The sequence below is a fragment of the Hylobates moloch genome, unplaced genomic scaffold, assembly GCF_009828535.3.
Source record: "Hylobates moloch isolate HMO894 unplaced genomic scaffold, HMol_V3 SCAFFOLD_18, whole genome shotgun sequence".
NCBI classification, from domain to species: domain Eukaryota; kingdom Metazoa; phylum Chordata; class Mammalia; order Primates; family Hylobatidae; genus Hylobates; species Hylobates moloch.
Window position 1 is genome coordinate 8,751,231 of NW_026652293.1, and position 15,333 is coordinate 8,766,563.

A 15,333-nucleotide genomic window follows, 5' to 3' on the forward strand; every position below is an offset into this window, starting at 1 on the left:
CTCCCCGTTCACTCCCAGTCCCTGGGAGGACTTTCCTAGTTCAGAGGGGAGTGTGGAATGTCAGGGGCCTGCTTTCCAGTTATTGGTTATCAGAGTGAACCTGGGTCACTGGGCTCAGAGCCTCCACATGGGCCAACCAGCCTGGCTGCAGATTCTGCTGTGCTCTGCTCTGCCTGCCCTCTTTGCGGAAACTTAAGAGCAGGGGGAGGGGGTCAGGGCTTGGGGAGAGAGCCTGGCTGGGGGCCCTTTCGCCAACTGCCTGCAAGACCCTTCCCATCTCTGGATCTCAGTGTTCTGGCTCTGGTGATGCTCCCAGAACGCAGAGTGGCCAAGGGCTTGGGAATGCTGTCCCCTGGATGGGGACCCGGGTGGAGAAAGAAGGCTGCAGAAGACCTAAGATTGCCTCTCAGGCCTGTGCAGGGGCTGAAGGCCAGTGCAAGCTCAGGATCTGCTCTGTCTCATATCACACTCTATTTCCTCAGGAAGACAGCTCCCAAACCCTTTTAACCCTCCACGTTTGATCACCCCACAACCTTTTCCTGCCTCTTTCACAGCCACAGCTGGCACCCAAAGGAGCCTGGGAGGAGAGAAGGGAGAGTTGTCCCCAGGGCCTGTCAGGAAGGATATGGGCAAGGAAGCCGAGAAGCTGGGTGTTTTGCGGGGGGTGGGGGGCGTTGGAGCAGATGGCACTCCCTCCTCCACTCCTACTGCAGCCTCATATCCATTTCCCATTGACAGGCAGGGTGCCCAGGTGCCACTTCTCCCCAAATACCTGCCCCTCCCTGTCCTTGCCACTCTCAGTTCCAGACCTGAACTCAAGACATTCTGCACTTGCAACCCCTCCAACATTCCCCCAGCACATCCATCTCCATTCTCCTGTAATGCCCTTCCTAGACAAGGCAGTCTCTCCTGCAAGGCCCTGTCCATGTCTCATCCCTGCCGGGAAGGGCCTAAGATGCCCCTGTCTACACGAAGAATTCAGATCACTCTGTTCTTGACTACACCTTTGGTACCCTGCCTATAGAACTGTGTCTGTCTCCATTAGAAGGTTCTGAGCTGCCCAGGGGAGTGATTGTGTTGTGTTCATCTTGGTATTACCTGTGCCTAGCAAAGTACCTGGCACACCATAGTTGTTACTTGTATGTTGCATTTAACTGGTCAAGAACAACTGTGATTATATGCCTCCAGGAGCCAGCGAACACATGCGTGGGCAAACGTGATGGGGCTCATGCAGATGCTCCTTGACTTAGGATGGGGTTACATCCCGATAAACCCACCGAAAGTTGAAAATATCGTAAGTGGAAAATGCATTTAAAACACCTAATCTACTGAACATCATAGCTTAGCCTAGCCCACCTTAAATGTACTCAGAAGACCGGGCACTGTGGCTCACGCCTGTAATCCCAGCACTTTGGGAGGCCGAGGTGGGTGGATCACCTGAGGTCAGGAGTTCGAGATCAGCCTGGCCAACATGGTGAAACCCCGTCTCTACTAAAAATACAAAAACTAGCCGGGCGTGGTGGCAGGTCCCTGTAATCCCAGCTACTCAGGAGGCTGAAGCAGGAGAATCGCTCGGGAGGCGGAGGTTGCAGTGAGCCAACATCATGCCATTGCACTGCAGCCTGGGCAACAAGAGCAAAATTCCATCTCAAAAAAAAAAAAAAAAAAAAAAATGTACTCAGAACACTTACATTCACCTGCAGTTGGGCAAAGTCACCAAATACAAAGCCTATTTTATAATAACGTGTTAAGTATCTCATGTAATGTATTGAATACTGTACTGAAAGTGAAAAACAGAATAGTTGTTGGATACTCGATGTATGGTTTCCATTGAACGTGTATTGCTTTTGCACCATCATAAATTTGAAAAATAGTAAGTCAAGCCACTGTAAGTCAGGGACAGTCCGTATATACTTGATAGGGTTGACAGGTCTTCTGTGATTCCTGGGGGTAACCCCAAGGCAAACTCTCTCTTTCTCTCTCTCTGTCACACACACACACACACACACACACACACACACACACACACACACACGCAGAGTCTGGGCTAAAGGTTGGAGCTCCTTGCCTCCCTAAAGGTGAGGCAGTTGGCGTCCAGTCCTGCCCTGCATTCATTTCCATCACAGTATTTATTGACCATGTGCCAGGCATTGTGCTAAGCACAGGGGAGACAGTAATAAAGTTACTGCCTCTACAGAGCTCCCTGACTGCCTGAGTGCAGCCTAGGATGCGCTCATGAGTTCACCGATCAGTCATCTCCCCATACCATCTGCCCTATTATGCGTTCTAGAATGCCCAGGACGGAGGAGGCCTTTTTGTCAGGAGCAAGGCTGGAGTGGAGCTATGCCAGGCCCAGAGCTGGCCCTGTGAACCCTGAGCCAGCCAAGCCTCACCCAGGCCAGCTGCCCTGGTGCAGGGGTGCAGGCACAGACTGGCACGGGCGAGCACAGGCTGTCATCAGCAGGGGCTGGTCCTGCAAGGCACCAGCACATGGGGGAGTGGACCACTGGAGGGTTCAGGGGCACCAGGGGGAGCTGGCTGAATTGTCAGGCCCAGGAAACAAAGGGCCTGGGGGCAGCTGGGGGACAGAAGGCTGTGAGTGGGGCTCCAAACACGACAGGGTTTTCTGGGATAAGGCCCCCTGCATGGAGCCAGTCAGAAAATAAAAGGTACACCCTCCAACTCAGAGTTCTGCCTACTGGGATGCCCAGCTCCTGGCCCTGAATCTCTCTCCCCTTCTCCCCAGTGGTGGAGGTTGGAGAGCAATGAGAGATTTGGCAACTTCCGATGGATGGTGGTAGGAAAGGGGAGTTCAGAGCCCAGCTGTGGGCAGAGACTCAGTGATTTATTATCAGCCTACGAAGTACTCGAGGAGTCCTTCAGGTCCACGCTTGACCTCCATCCTATAAAACAGCACACTGGTTAACAGGGCAGGCTATTGGGTCAGCCTGCCTCCTGCTGTCTAGCTAGTATAAGCCTAATAAAACTAACTGGTATAACCCTGGTTATCATAGTCATTACTTAACCTCTCCCAGCCTCACTCTCCCATCTGCAAGAATGGGATGAGAAGGGTAGGACCCGCCTCAAGGGACTGCTGTGAGGTCACCACCATCACAGGCTCATAGTGAGTGCTCAGGAAAGATCAGATCTTAGAACTGAGAAATCTCACAGCCCTGTGTCCGCAGCCACTGTGCCTGTCTGCCTTACTTCTATACAATCACGACGTCCAGGCGGCACTCCTATGTATTTAGGAGACTGACAAACCCACAATCTCCTGGGCAGGTGCCTCCCTCCTCTTACGCCTCAAAGGTGCAGTGTTCATAGGTAAGCACTAGCACAGCACCCCAGACTAGGGCACAAGGACACAGCCCCCATGACAGAGTTATACCTGGTACAGTGTGCTCAGGGGGTCATGCGGCCAGGATGGACACTCCCAAGCAGGTACTCCTTCTCAACCGCCCTCACTTCCTGCCTGGTGGGATCTAAGATCAGTACCCTTTCCTTTGCCTAAGACAAGAATTGCCTCCCGGGACAGCACCGTCATCCTCCAGGAAGGTCTGAACCATCCCCATGCCCCGCTGGTCAGTACAGGGCTCTGTGGTGGTGTGGATGGGGGCTGCTAGGATCTCAGTGGGCCAGGCCATGCAGCAGCTGGCAGGGGCGGGGTGAAGGATTGTGACTGAGGAGTCTCTGTGGTACCCTGAGCTGGAGACATCCTTAGGGCAGAAATGGGGACATAGGGACCTCCTCAGCCCCAATGGGGACCAGGGGTGCTGTGCAGCCCGGTCCCTCCTTAGTCCCCTCTGTGTGCTGCTCAGCTCTCTCTGCAGGCTCTTTGTGATTGCAGCTGCTTCCCCGAGGCCCAGCCCTGGTGCCGACACGCCCTCTGGGGAGAGCTGTGGCTCCCAGGCTCATGGGTTTGTTTGAGCTTCCAGCATTGGGCAGGGAGGTGTCTGGCCCTTGATCTGAGCCTAGAGTCTTTGCCCCTGCAGGAGAGACCTACTCTAACAGAGAGACCCTTTAAAGTAAGGAGTGGACAGAAGAAGAGAGGCTTCCATCCTCCTGGGAAGCTCAGGATCAGGAGCCAGCCACCCCTAGATCTTAGATTTTCCTACTTGCCTGCCCTGCTCTGTGTGTGGTGTGAGGCAGTGAGTGAGGGCTTTAGAAGGATCCCTTTTTGAGATGCCAGGCATAAGAACAATGGTTTCAACTTGTTTCGGAAAAAGCAAATGAGGAAGAAAATTTCCTCGTGCATTAGCAGAGCAATTTCTGCATGTCCCCCCAACTCTGCTGTGAGGAGGCTCCCCCCAGTTCCTAGACAGCTTCCTCCAGGGTGGTTCAGAGCTTAAGCCTGGTGGGGGTGGGGCCCAACCTGCTCCTCCTCTCAAGCTAGTTTCCTTTGGATTTGGGGTCCAGATTAACTTCATCTCTTGGGCAGCACTGCAGGAAGGCTGCCCTCCAGCCAGGCATAGAGTAGGAGAACCCCTTGGTCAGGGTGTTCAGGGTGGCAGGCACTAAGAAGATGTGGGCTTAGGCTGGAGGAAACCCAGCAGGTTTGACTAGATGGGTGCGTGTGAGGGGCTGGGGTTGACTTCCCCACCTAAGTAGGGAACTGAATGGCTCATTAGGTAAGAAGGACACTGAGATGCGTTTGGGCCTGAGTGTGTCCTGGGATGGAAGGTGTTCAGGTTTTGGGTGAGAATATCACACTCCTTGCTTTTGTTTGCATTCTCTTTGGTAAACAAAGAAACATGGGCTAATCTTGTAGCAAGGAATCATCAAACTGAAGAAAGGACTTGCTCCAGGATGGTTACCGTCAGGACACAGAGCCCGCAGAAACTCCCATACATGTTCCAGGTTAGCAACAGCCCCTGGGGGGTTTGTTTAGATTGGGGTTGTAGTCCTGAAGGATGAGGGGGTGGCCAGCATGCATGAGGGAATGAAAAGGATGTCTGCCTCCTTATGGATTCCTGAGTCACATCCACCTCTTACCATTTGAAAGAGGATTACTAGAAGTTGGAAGAAATTTACAGGGTCAGACAGCCCAACCTTTGCCTCTAGGCAGGACTCTCTAACCTTGGCCCAGACCCCAGTTCTCCACACCATCCTTAGAGTCATCTGAAAGGAGACTGCCCCACCTCCTCATGGCTCACCCTTCTAGCCAGGAAGTATCTCTTGCAGTCTAACTTAAGTCCCTCTGGCTTCCCTGGCATATTCTTTGCTCTGGTTCTTCCTCCCCTGCGTATCAACCACCTCTTCTCCAACCCCCTGGTTCTGCCCTAGGAATCCCTCCAGAAATACAAATACCACCCACACTCAGGCTTAGAGATTATCTTTGAAATACGCTTTCTCACCGTTTGGCTCAAGGAGGTTTCTGAAGAGGGGACCACGCATCCTCCAAACCACCCCAAATGCGTTGCTTCCCTGATGGCTTTAGAGGCAGAAAGGATGCCTTGGGGTACACCTGTCTATGTACATGCTCCTAAGGAGTGAGTTTGGTCAGCCAGAGACGAGATGTGCAATCACCCCGTTGAGCACAATTCCTCGGAGGCCCATCCCGCATGTGTCTCTATTTGAACAACTGCTGGCAGAGAAGGTGCTGGAATGGAGTTGCATAAGGAGTGAAATCTGGCAGGGGAAATGGTGGTAGGGGGAGGCTGAGGGCTGAAGCCGGTGGAGTACACGCGATGAGAGAAGGGAGTGCGAGGAAAGAAGGAGTAGAGGAAGGGAGGAGAGTAAGAGAGAGAGAGCCGGGAATGAGAGCAGGCTCCTGGAGTCTGGGGCACGCATCTCCATGAGCAGTGTGCCTCTGCTTCCCTCGCCGCTCACGGTGTGAGCACAGTGGCCTCTGCACCTATGAGGCAGGTGGACCTTGGGTGACTTTGACATCATCAGGTCAGGGGCCCTTTCCTGTCTGTCTCACCTCCTGCCTCCCTCTTACTCGCTGAGGACTCCTACGGGAGATTAGGAAGGGCTCTGACCTTGTGGCAAAAGCCCTGTCCGTGGTTCTGCAGCTTGGCTAGAAAGGGGTTAACTGGTGGGCACCCTGCGGAGGGGCTTGGATGCTGCTGTCTTTAAGGGAAGAGCTCCCTTCTCCCAAGGCCAGGAGTGAGGGCACCTGTTGTGACCTCCAGGCCGTCTCCCTGCCCCACCCCTGGGGGTGCGGTCACAGCAGCCTCTCCCACAGGTGGCCCACCTTTTGCTGCACTCAATCTCCCGTGGCTCATCCAGCCCCTCTGAGTGGGACCAGGAGGTAGAGAGACTCGGAGGCTAAGTGAGCTGAGGCGTCTTTGGCCAGAGGGTTGGGAGAGGAGGCCAAAACTGTTGCCCAGACGAGACCAGAACATCACCTGTGCACTGGGGTTTCTTGGGCTGTTCCTTCTCCCACCTTCTGAGCAGAGGGAAAAGATGCTGAAACCCACCTTTCTCCAGGGCTGGAGCCATGGCATGCGCAACCCCACTCCCTCCTGGTCTCACTGGATCCCCCCACCCCTAGGACACAGGCTCAACCCCCAGGGGTCTGGGGCAAGAGGGTGCCCAACTCCGTCCCCAAATAGCAGCAGGATTCTTCCCTTCCATAGGCACTGCCTTCTCCATGCCCTGCTGCTTCCCAGACCCGAGAGACCCTCTTGGAGAAGGTGACAAGATTCAGCTCTGGACACACTGGCTGGGGCTGCCCCCCACCTCTAGCCCATTATGTAAGCCCCACGGTGCTGGGCAGAAGGATTGCCCTCTCTTTCCAGAACTCCCCAGTTCTGGCCCTTCCCTTCCCCATACCATTCTGGCCCCAGGCCCTTTCCTTACTGGAAAGCCAAACTTTGTGCAAATCCTTCCCTCCCACCAGTGAGGATAGCGGGGAGGGATTTGAGGAGAAGCTAAGGTTGGGAGGGGGAAGGGAAGGAAAGGAATTTCAGCCCGGTAGCCCCAGCCTCTCGCCCTTTGGGATGTGACTGGCCTCAGGACTCTCCTCCTGGAGTCCCAGTTCCTGGACAGGCTTTTGCCTAAACTTGTGCTCCACTCTCCCCTCTCTCTTCCACAGCCTCCCCCTCCATCCAACTGAAGCAAGACTTTGCAAAGAGGTCACCCTGCAGAGGTAGACCCTGGGTGACCTCAAAACTGGGGACTCCGGCTCAATTCCATGCAGGGACTTCTGGGGCAGGCCAGGGCTCAGGGCCTGGCCGTATGGACTGGTCCTGTCCTGGACTGGGTGCCCAGGGCTGGCCCAGGAGAAACTGCCCTCTCTACAGGCAGCTACCACTGCCCGCTGGCCAACTCGAATTCCTGGACACACTCCTGGGGTCCAGCTTTTCGGCCAGGCTCGGCCTGAAGAGCCCTGCGGGATGCCGCCCACGTAGACAGGGCGGGGGGAGCCCCAGCACCCACCCTGGGGCTGAGGGGAGAAGTCAGAATGGCCCCAGCCTGCCAGTGTTCCTGTCCCTGTTCCCTCGCAAGTTACAAGGGGGATATTTACAGGAACTGAGCCGGGAGCCCCGGCCCATAACAGCACGCCGGGAAGCCCCTGGGTTGGAGGAGACAAAAGCGGTTGGCACCTACCTGGGGCGAGAGAAGGGTGTTGGCTGGGGCAGGTGGATGCTGCCCGAGTCGGTGAGCCGGGGCCGGCCGGGCCGCCAGCCCCTGGGCCGCTCTCCTTTGGGCCCTGGCGGCCTCAGCCGCTCGCTGTCCGGGTGCGGCGGCGGCCGCGGCGGCGGTGGCGGGTGAGGGCGCGTGTGTGTGAGCGCGCCCGGAGCCACTGCAGCATCTCTGCATCAAGATGTGCTCCTCCCTCTCCCAGGCTCCGCTCACTGGCTGGCTCCGGTCCTCAGCCAACGCTCGGGGGCCCTGGAGATGGCTTCCTTCTGCCCCCCTCCCACCCCCTTTCCGTCCCCACCCTCCTGGCTTTACCTCATTTGCTGTCATTTAAGGACCAGGGAGCGAGCCCAGCGCGCGTCTTCCATAATGCATGGGCGGCTCATGGACAGGCCGCGGGGCGCTGTCTGACCCGCCTGCCCTCCCGATCCTGCCCGGCCCCACTTCTAGTGCCCCTGCCCAGGACTGAAGGGGCAGGAGAGGGGCGGGGTGAAGAGGGAAAAGAAAGTGGCTCTTACTCCTCAAACCCTGGAGACCCATGGAGCCAAAACTCCTTGTTTCCCCCGGAAATCCCCTACCCCAGGAAGAGATCCAAATCAGAAATTCCAGCTTGCTGTGTGGGGCAAGTGGCAGGGAGGGGCTGTCTCTGTTGCCTGGTCCACCCCATGTTCCTCTTTATTGTTTCCCTTGTTCAAAAGTAGTTTGAGCTTTTTGTCAAAATATCTAAATATTAGAGGACATTTAAAAATACATAGTGAAAGTCCCTCAACCACTACTCTTAATAAATCTAAGTACATGCCCCCAGGTTTATTATTTTCGTGTATACAATTACATGGATTAGTAGGGTTATTTCACACAAATGTGATTACATAAAACAGTAAGATTGGCAAAACACTTTTAACTGTATAACTGATCTTGGACACTTTTGCGCATCAGTACGTTTGGATCCAATCCCATTTTTAAGCAACCAGCAGTGTGATGTCATGAAAAGCTCCCTGGATTAGGGGTCTGGGTGTCTGAAGCGTACTCTGGGCTCGGCAACCGACTGGCTGTGTGTGTTTGGCTAGGTGCCCTGCCCTCTCTGAGCCTCGCTGGTACCTGAAGGGATTAAAGATGGACACAGTCCTGCCAGCTATGAGATTCTAAGTGCTCACCCTTGTCAGCGATGCCTTTCTCCTGCCCTGCTCCTGTCACGTGGGGGAGTGCCCAGGAAGGCTGTGGCCCGGAGGCGGAGGGACCAGCCATCTGCAGCACCAGTCGGCCCTGTCAGGCTGTCACTGTTGTCTCACCCCCCTCTGATCTGCCTGCTGTTCAGCTGGCACAGGCAAGACCGGTGAGCAGTCCAGATGCTGCAACAGCTGGCAGGGCCAGGCCAGCCTCCCAGTTTTAAATGGCTATACCTGTCAAGCCTGGATCATGGCTCCGTGTCTCCCTGAGTGGAGGAGGTCCTGGGGACCTGGGCCAGAATGAGAGGGTCTGGAAAAGGAGAAGGAGTCGGGGAGGTTCTGCTGCTCAGCCCCCAAGGCTGGAATGTCTGCCCAGGTCCCACATGCGCTCCCCTCCCGTCCTTCTGAGCCCCTCCAAAGGGCTTGCCCAACTTGAGAGATAGTCTTCTTTGTTCCTGATGGGGAGGAGTTGGATTTTGCTAATGATGTTTCTTAAATAACGTCGACTGCTGTTATGTAGACAGACACATCAACCCCTTGCCAGGATATCTTTCCCTTCCTGCCCCTGCTCACACTGTCCTTGCCTGTCTGTATGTCTGAGGGCTGGCACGTTGGCTCTGAGCTCCTGAGGTGAACCTTGCTCTTTGACACCATTCAAGTCAGCCTGGGCTCCAAAGAGAGGCTCTGCAAGTTCTCTCCTAGCAGAAAACGGCAGGAACAGATCCTTGCCAAGAAAAGGATGCTATGTCTGCTGCAGGGGGCTGACGGGCCAGGAAATAGGCTGGCCCAGGAACCAACGGTCTGGAAATGCTTGCAAGGATTGCTTTAGACGGAGACAATGTCTTTGTGACTCTATTTTAGGACAGCTGCTGCCCTGTGGTGGGACCTGGGTCTCTGGGGAGGGTCATTAGCACAGGTGACTTAGGTCTCAAAGACTCTCAGATCTCAGTGCAACCAGCATGCTCCATGTGGACTCTGGCAGACACAATAAGTGAAAACAAGAGCATTTGCCAAGCCTAGACTTGGATGGGGAGACAGTTTCCAAAGTCTCATCTTCTCACTTGCCTGAAGCTCTCAGTGAAGTCTAGTATGAATGAGTTTGGGGAGATTAGGGGGATCTGCACTGCCAGTCTCTGAGATGCTCCTGTTTCTGAGGAGAGAGTGGGGTGGGCATTTGGGGGTGCAGGCTGAGTTTTGCTTGTGGGGCCCATTAGCTTGATAATAACAGAAATAATATCCATTTTGAATGCCTCCCATATGCCAGGAGCTATGCTAAATGCTTTACCTGAATTACTTGCCCAAGAGGTCCATGTTGTTATTATCCTCATTTTTCAGATGCTTCTCAGTAAGAGTAAGGAAATTGCTCAAAAGAAATAGTAAACAAGTGGAACCCTGGGCAACGTGGTGAAAGCCCGTCTCAACAAAAAACACACAAAAATTAGCCAGTGTGGCAGTGCACACCTGTAGTCCCAGCTACCTAGAAGGCTGAAGTAGGAAGATCACCTGAGCCTGGGAGGTTGAGCCTGCAGTGAGCTGTGATCATGCCACTGCACTCCAGCCTAGACGACAGAGTGAGGCCTGGGATCCGCCTCCAGCATCCTGGTTTAGCCACCGTGCCGTGGACTCCAGCTACCTACTGTCTGTTCTTTTGAGGTGGGCAAAATAGGAGGCAGAACAGTTTCTTCTTCTTTGGTGACAGCCAGAGCCGAGAATCTTCAGTGCAGCTGACCATAAGGGCCACCTCTCCTTTCTGTGGCTAATCAGTATGACTCCATGTTGTCCAGAGCTGGGACCCCATATCTCAAAGTTGAGTCCCCACAGACTTTCAAACAGGGCAAGAAAGGGCCAGTGAAGATAATCAGGTGGCTAATCAAATGGCTTATAAATTTGTCCGCAAACATGTGGTGCTCCCTTGATGGTGGTGGGTGGGGGTCAGAAAGCATTTTGAGGGCCACCCAACCCTGCCCAGACCATCTGCTTCTTCCTACTGTAGCCACACAAGATTGATAGCAATGGAATCCAGTGGGTCTCTAACCGATCAAGAAGGGACCTCCAGGCCCCATCCCTGGGGACAAGTGAGGAGATGAGACCCTGCCATGGCCCCAGGATGCTGCACCTTTGCTTTCTCTTTCGTCACCACTCCCCCGCCTCACCTCTCCTCTCCTGGCCTCTCCAGCCACCAGCATCTTTGCCCAGACCCTTTTCCCAGGAGGCCCTGTATTTATGGAGCAGCTCCTCTGCCTGGAATGTAGGATCCAAGAGCCAGGGGATGCGGTCTTCAAAGTGCCAGTGACCTTTTTGGAAGCAGTGTGACAGTGGTAACAGGACTGTCCATCCACAGCTCTGGGGAAAACTGATATGGCCATAAGGAAAACCTCTGCAGACAGACCCGTTTGACACCCAGTCCTGCTACTGAGGAGCTGTGAGGCCATGGGCAAGCCACATACCTCTTCACCCAGAATATGGGGATGAAGCCTCATGCCTCGCTGAGTTGATGTGAGTGTTGAATTACACGTGAAGTATCTAGCACAGCAGGTGCTCAATAAATGTCAGTATTTCTCTTTTGGGATTTAGCCTCCCTCATCTGGAAAACAAGGATACAAGGCAGAGCAGGAAGGGCTGCAAGTGGTTGGGGTGGCTCTGGATTTGTAGTCAAGAGAACTGGACTCGGTCCCAGCTCTGTCACTCCTACCTGGATGACACTGGGCAAGTAACAGAATGACACTTAATTGCCCAGATAGTCCATTTCTTCGTCAGTAAAATAGGAATGATCCTACTCCTATCCAGGATGGTAGTGAGGATATGTGAATTAAACATAATGGTTTTTAAAGACACTTTGAATGCAAGGTGTCATATCAAATACTGATGGTCATTCCCTCAGCTATGCAGTCCCAAAGGTAGGTATTAGCTCAACAGTCCATATTCTCCCAGTCCCCCACCCTCCTGCTTAGTACAGTGCCTGCTGCATGGTGGAGACTCAATAAATATTTGTTGACTGGGTGAATGAATGAAGGAGAGTAGCTATAGTAACCATTCAGAGGATGAGGAGAGAGGCAGGTAGGAAGTGGGTGAAGGTTTCAGTGGGGGTAGGTGGGTGCATCTTGAATTGAACCTGGATGGACAGAGAGGAGGTGGGGCATGCGTTTCTGGCATGGGGGCATGTGGTGTGAAAGGAGCCAAGATGTGAGGCTGGGAAGACCATGATTTGTGTAATGCCTGGAGGAGCCAAGTTGACCTAGCAGGGGTGCTGGAAGGAAGATCTCAATGCCCTGTCTGCATATTTCTTCCTAATTTCATGTGAGGGCCCGGAGGGGTCTGTGGCCCGGAGGGGCCCTAATTATTCTCTTTGCCATTTCAACCCGGGGCTCTTGCAGCTCCTTTTTCAGGCTTATAATAGATGATGCTAATGTCATTATTAATATTTAATAGTAATGATGCTAATAATGCCCTGCATTTATGTGGTCTCTCCAAAGAGCTCAAAGAACCCCGAGTTCTTTTTTTATGAAACAATTTGGCTAGTGTGGAAGGTGGGAGGGCGGGAGGGCAGGACAGTAGAGGGGGATTGAGTCACAAAGAAACCAAAGCCAGAAAGGTGAAATGATTGGGCCAAGGTCACAGAGTGGTGGGGGTGGAGCTGGGCTAGGACTGGGTGCATGGGTTCCCTGCCTGGAGCTCTGTCCTTGACTCCCCCAGGTCATCTGGGTTTAAGGAGGGCGTTCCTGGTGGGGACATCTTTTGGTCCTGGTAAGAGCCATGCCATCCAGAGGATATGAGAGAACAGTCTTGGGGCAGCTGTGACCCTGGAAGTGGGCTGGGCTGAAGAGTAGATAACCTCTGGCTCTGTCTGTCCTTTACTAAGCCTGCCCAGGGTGGCTAATAGGCAGCCATGGAACATGAGAGGTGGAAGGGGCAGGCGGGGACACTGGAGTTCTTACTAGATTCTGCAGGCCTCCCTGAGCCTTAGGCCAGATCCCTGTTTTCCAGGATCTCTGGGTGTCTGATGTACAACCTCTTGGAAGCAGTTTCAATCGGCCCATGTCAGTGTGGAATCTCGGGGCTGCTGTGTAGCGTTACACAGGGAGCTCCTTCATAAAGAACAATGTCAGTGGTGCCCTCGGGAAGGAGACAGTGCAGAGTGGTTGGAAGGCCTTGGAGTCAGACAGATCTTGATTCCAGTTCCACCCACCTTATTGATTAGCTGTGTGACCATAGGCTTCTAAGACTCAATTTCATCATCTGTAAAGTGGAGAAGAGGCTCTGCTTCAGAGAGCTGTGTGGATCAGCCGAGGCGAGGTACACATACATGTTGGACAGTGGAGGAGGCAGCGGGCATTTCAAGGTTCTGGCATCAGTGGAGGGAGTGTCCAGTGTGGGTGATGCCAGCGGTGGCATCCTGGCTGGACGTTGCCCAGATGTGACCTCAGCCTGTCTCTGCTGGCTGGCCTGTGTTGGCTCCTGCCCATTTCTCAGTCGACTTCTTTAGTCTTTCCATTGATTCTGTGATCGACTTGATAGCCTTCTGGTGAATTCCACTTCTGTTTATGATGGCCAAAGTCTATTTATGCTGCCTGCAACTGAGAACCTAGACTGACTCAGGACTGAAAGCTTCTAGCACAGTGTTTGGCACAAAAGATGTGTTCAATAAACGATAACCAGAAATTGTTAGAAAATATGGTGTTCATCCATCCATTCACCTATACCTACATACATCCATTTAACAAGCAAATGCCAAGTATCTCTTGTGACAGGTATTGCACCAAGTGCTGGGATACAGAGGAGAATAAGGCACAGTGAGTGCTCGTGAGGAGCTCACAGTTTAATGGTGGGAATGACGTGTACAAATAATCAGAATCCAGTCCTGCGAATGCTATAACCAAAGTTGGCACGAAGTATCATGAGGGGGCATCTGCCTTTGCCTGGTGAGGCTTGGGAATGAGAAAACATTTTAACTGTGTCTTGAAAGAAGACTCTGAGTTTACCGGGTAGACCAGGTGTTTGTAGTGTGAGCTGGAGGAGGCAGGGAAGAGATGGTGCCAGGAAGAAGCAACAGCTTGTGCAAATCTGCATGGCAGATTTGAAAGGGAGTTAGTTAGCATGTCTGGAGTTGAGGGTGCAAGGAAGGAGTGAGGCTGGAGGGGTAGGCTGGGGCCAGTCCACGATGAGCATTATAAGCCCTTGGGGCCTTTATCAAGGGCAACGGGGGAACTGTTGGAAGGATCTGAGGATGTAAGCAACACCTGCAAGGCTGAGACTTGTGTTTTGAAGAGTCTACTGTGGGGCGGCAGGGAGGGTGGAGTGCACAGAGCAGACGCCTACCTGTAGGTGGGAAGGCTGACGAGTCAGGCATTGCAGCAGGTCATAGATGAGGTGACAAAGACCCGAAAGGGTCCTTTCGACACGGAGCTCAGACCTGTGCTGGCCAGACACAGGTCTTCACTTGGATGCCCATGGGCCTCTCATGTCACCACAGGATACTTGAACCCCCATCTGTGATGGTCAGTTTTATGGGTCAACATGGCAAGGCTATAGTACACAGTCATTTAATCAAACATGAATCTAGGTGTTGCCATGAAGGCATTTTGTAGACATGGTTAACATCTTCGGTCAGTTGGCTTTAAGTAAGATTATTCTTGATAATGGGGGTGGTCTTCATCCAATCAGTTGAAAGGCGTAAGGAGCACAGAGGTTTCCCTGAGACATAAGCAGTTCTGCCCCAAGCCTACAGCATCAGTTCATGCCTGAGAGTTTCCAGGCTGCTGGCTTGCCCTACAGAAAACTGACTTGCCAACTCCCAAATTGTAAGTCAATTTCTTGAAATAAACTTCATAAACCCTGATTGATACACACTTTCACCCTCTCTATCTGCTCCTCCTCCTGGGTTCCTTGCTGTCTTAGTAACTTGGGCTGCTAACAATACCATAGACTGGGTGGCTGAAACAATGGAATTGTATTGCTTATGGTTCTGGAGGCTGAAAAGTCCAGGATCAAGGCATCAGCAGACAGTGTCTGGTGAGGGTTCCCTTCCTGGTGTGCAGGTGGCCATCTTCTCATTGGATCATCACATGGCAGAGAGCAACAGAGCAAGCTCTCTTGTCTCTTCTTATAAGGGCACTGATCCCATTCATAGGAGCTCCACCCTCATGACCTAATTATCTGCTAAAGGCCCCACCTCCCAATGGTATCACATTGGGGGTTTAGGTTTTAACATATTATTTTGGGGGGACACCTGCCTCCATGAATGGCACCCTCCAGACTTTTCCATCTTCTGTGGCTCCTCTCTCTCCTCAACCCCACCCCCCAAGTCCTGCCAACCACTCAGGCCTGCTGACTCTGTTGCCCCCGAAAGGCCTCTCCTATGCATCCTCTGCCTTCCCAGCCTTCCTCCCAGTCTTATCTCTGGCCCTCCCTAATTTTCGCCTGCATTCTTATGTCCTCACCAGGCCTTCCAGTCTCAGCCCTCCCATTCACTCTCCAGATCCGCAGTCAGAATGAGCTACCAAAAATGCAAATCAGATCAAGTTACTCTCCTGCTAAAAATTCTCCAGCATCTCTTGCCTCCAGGTAAGATTCCAGGCTCCTT

The 15,333-nt window shown here is 53.2% G+C and overlaps 1 protein-coding gene across 3 annotated transcripts in view; it reads right to left on the reverse strand.

Annotated features, from left to right (window-relative positions):
• Nucleotides 1-7,808, reverse strand: part of CNTN2 (contactin 2) — a 33,547-nt gene extending 25,739 nt beyond the window's left edge. The window contains exon 1 of one of the 3 annotated variants that reach the window (XM_058430632.1): nucleotides 7,555-7,808. In XM_058430632.1, the coding sequence (XP_058286615.1) occupies nucleotides 7,555-7,767 (213 nt within the window). In that variant the 5' untranslated portion in view covers nucleotides 7,768-7,808. The remainder of the gene's footprint in view (nucleotides 1-7,554) is intronic. The other 2 variants (XM_032137185.2, XM_058430633.1) reach the window with 2 other exon arrangements.
• Nucleotides 7,809-15,333: the final 7,525 nt, after the last annotated feature.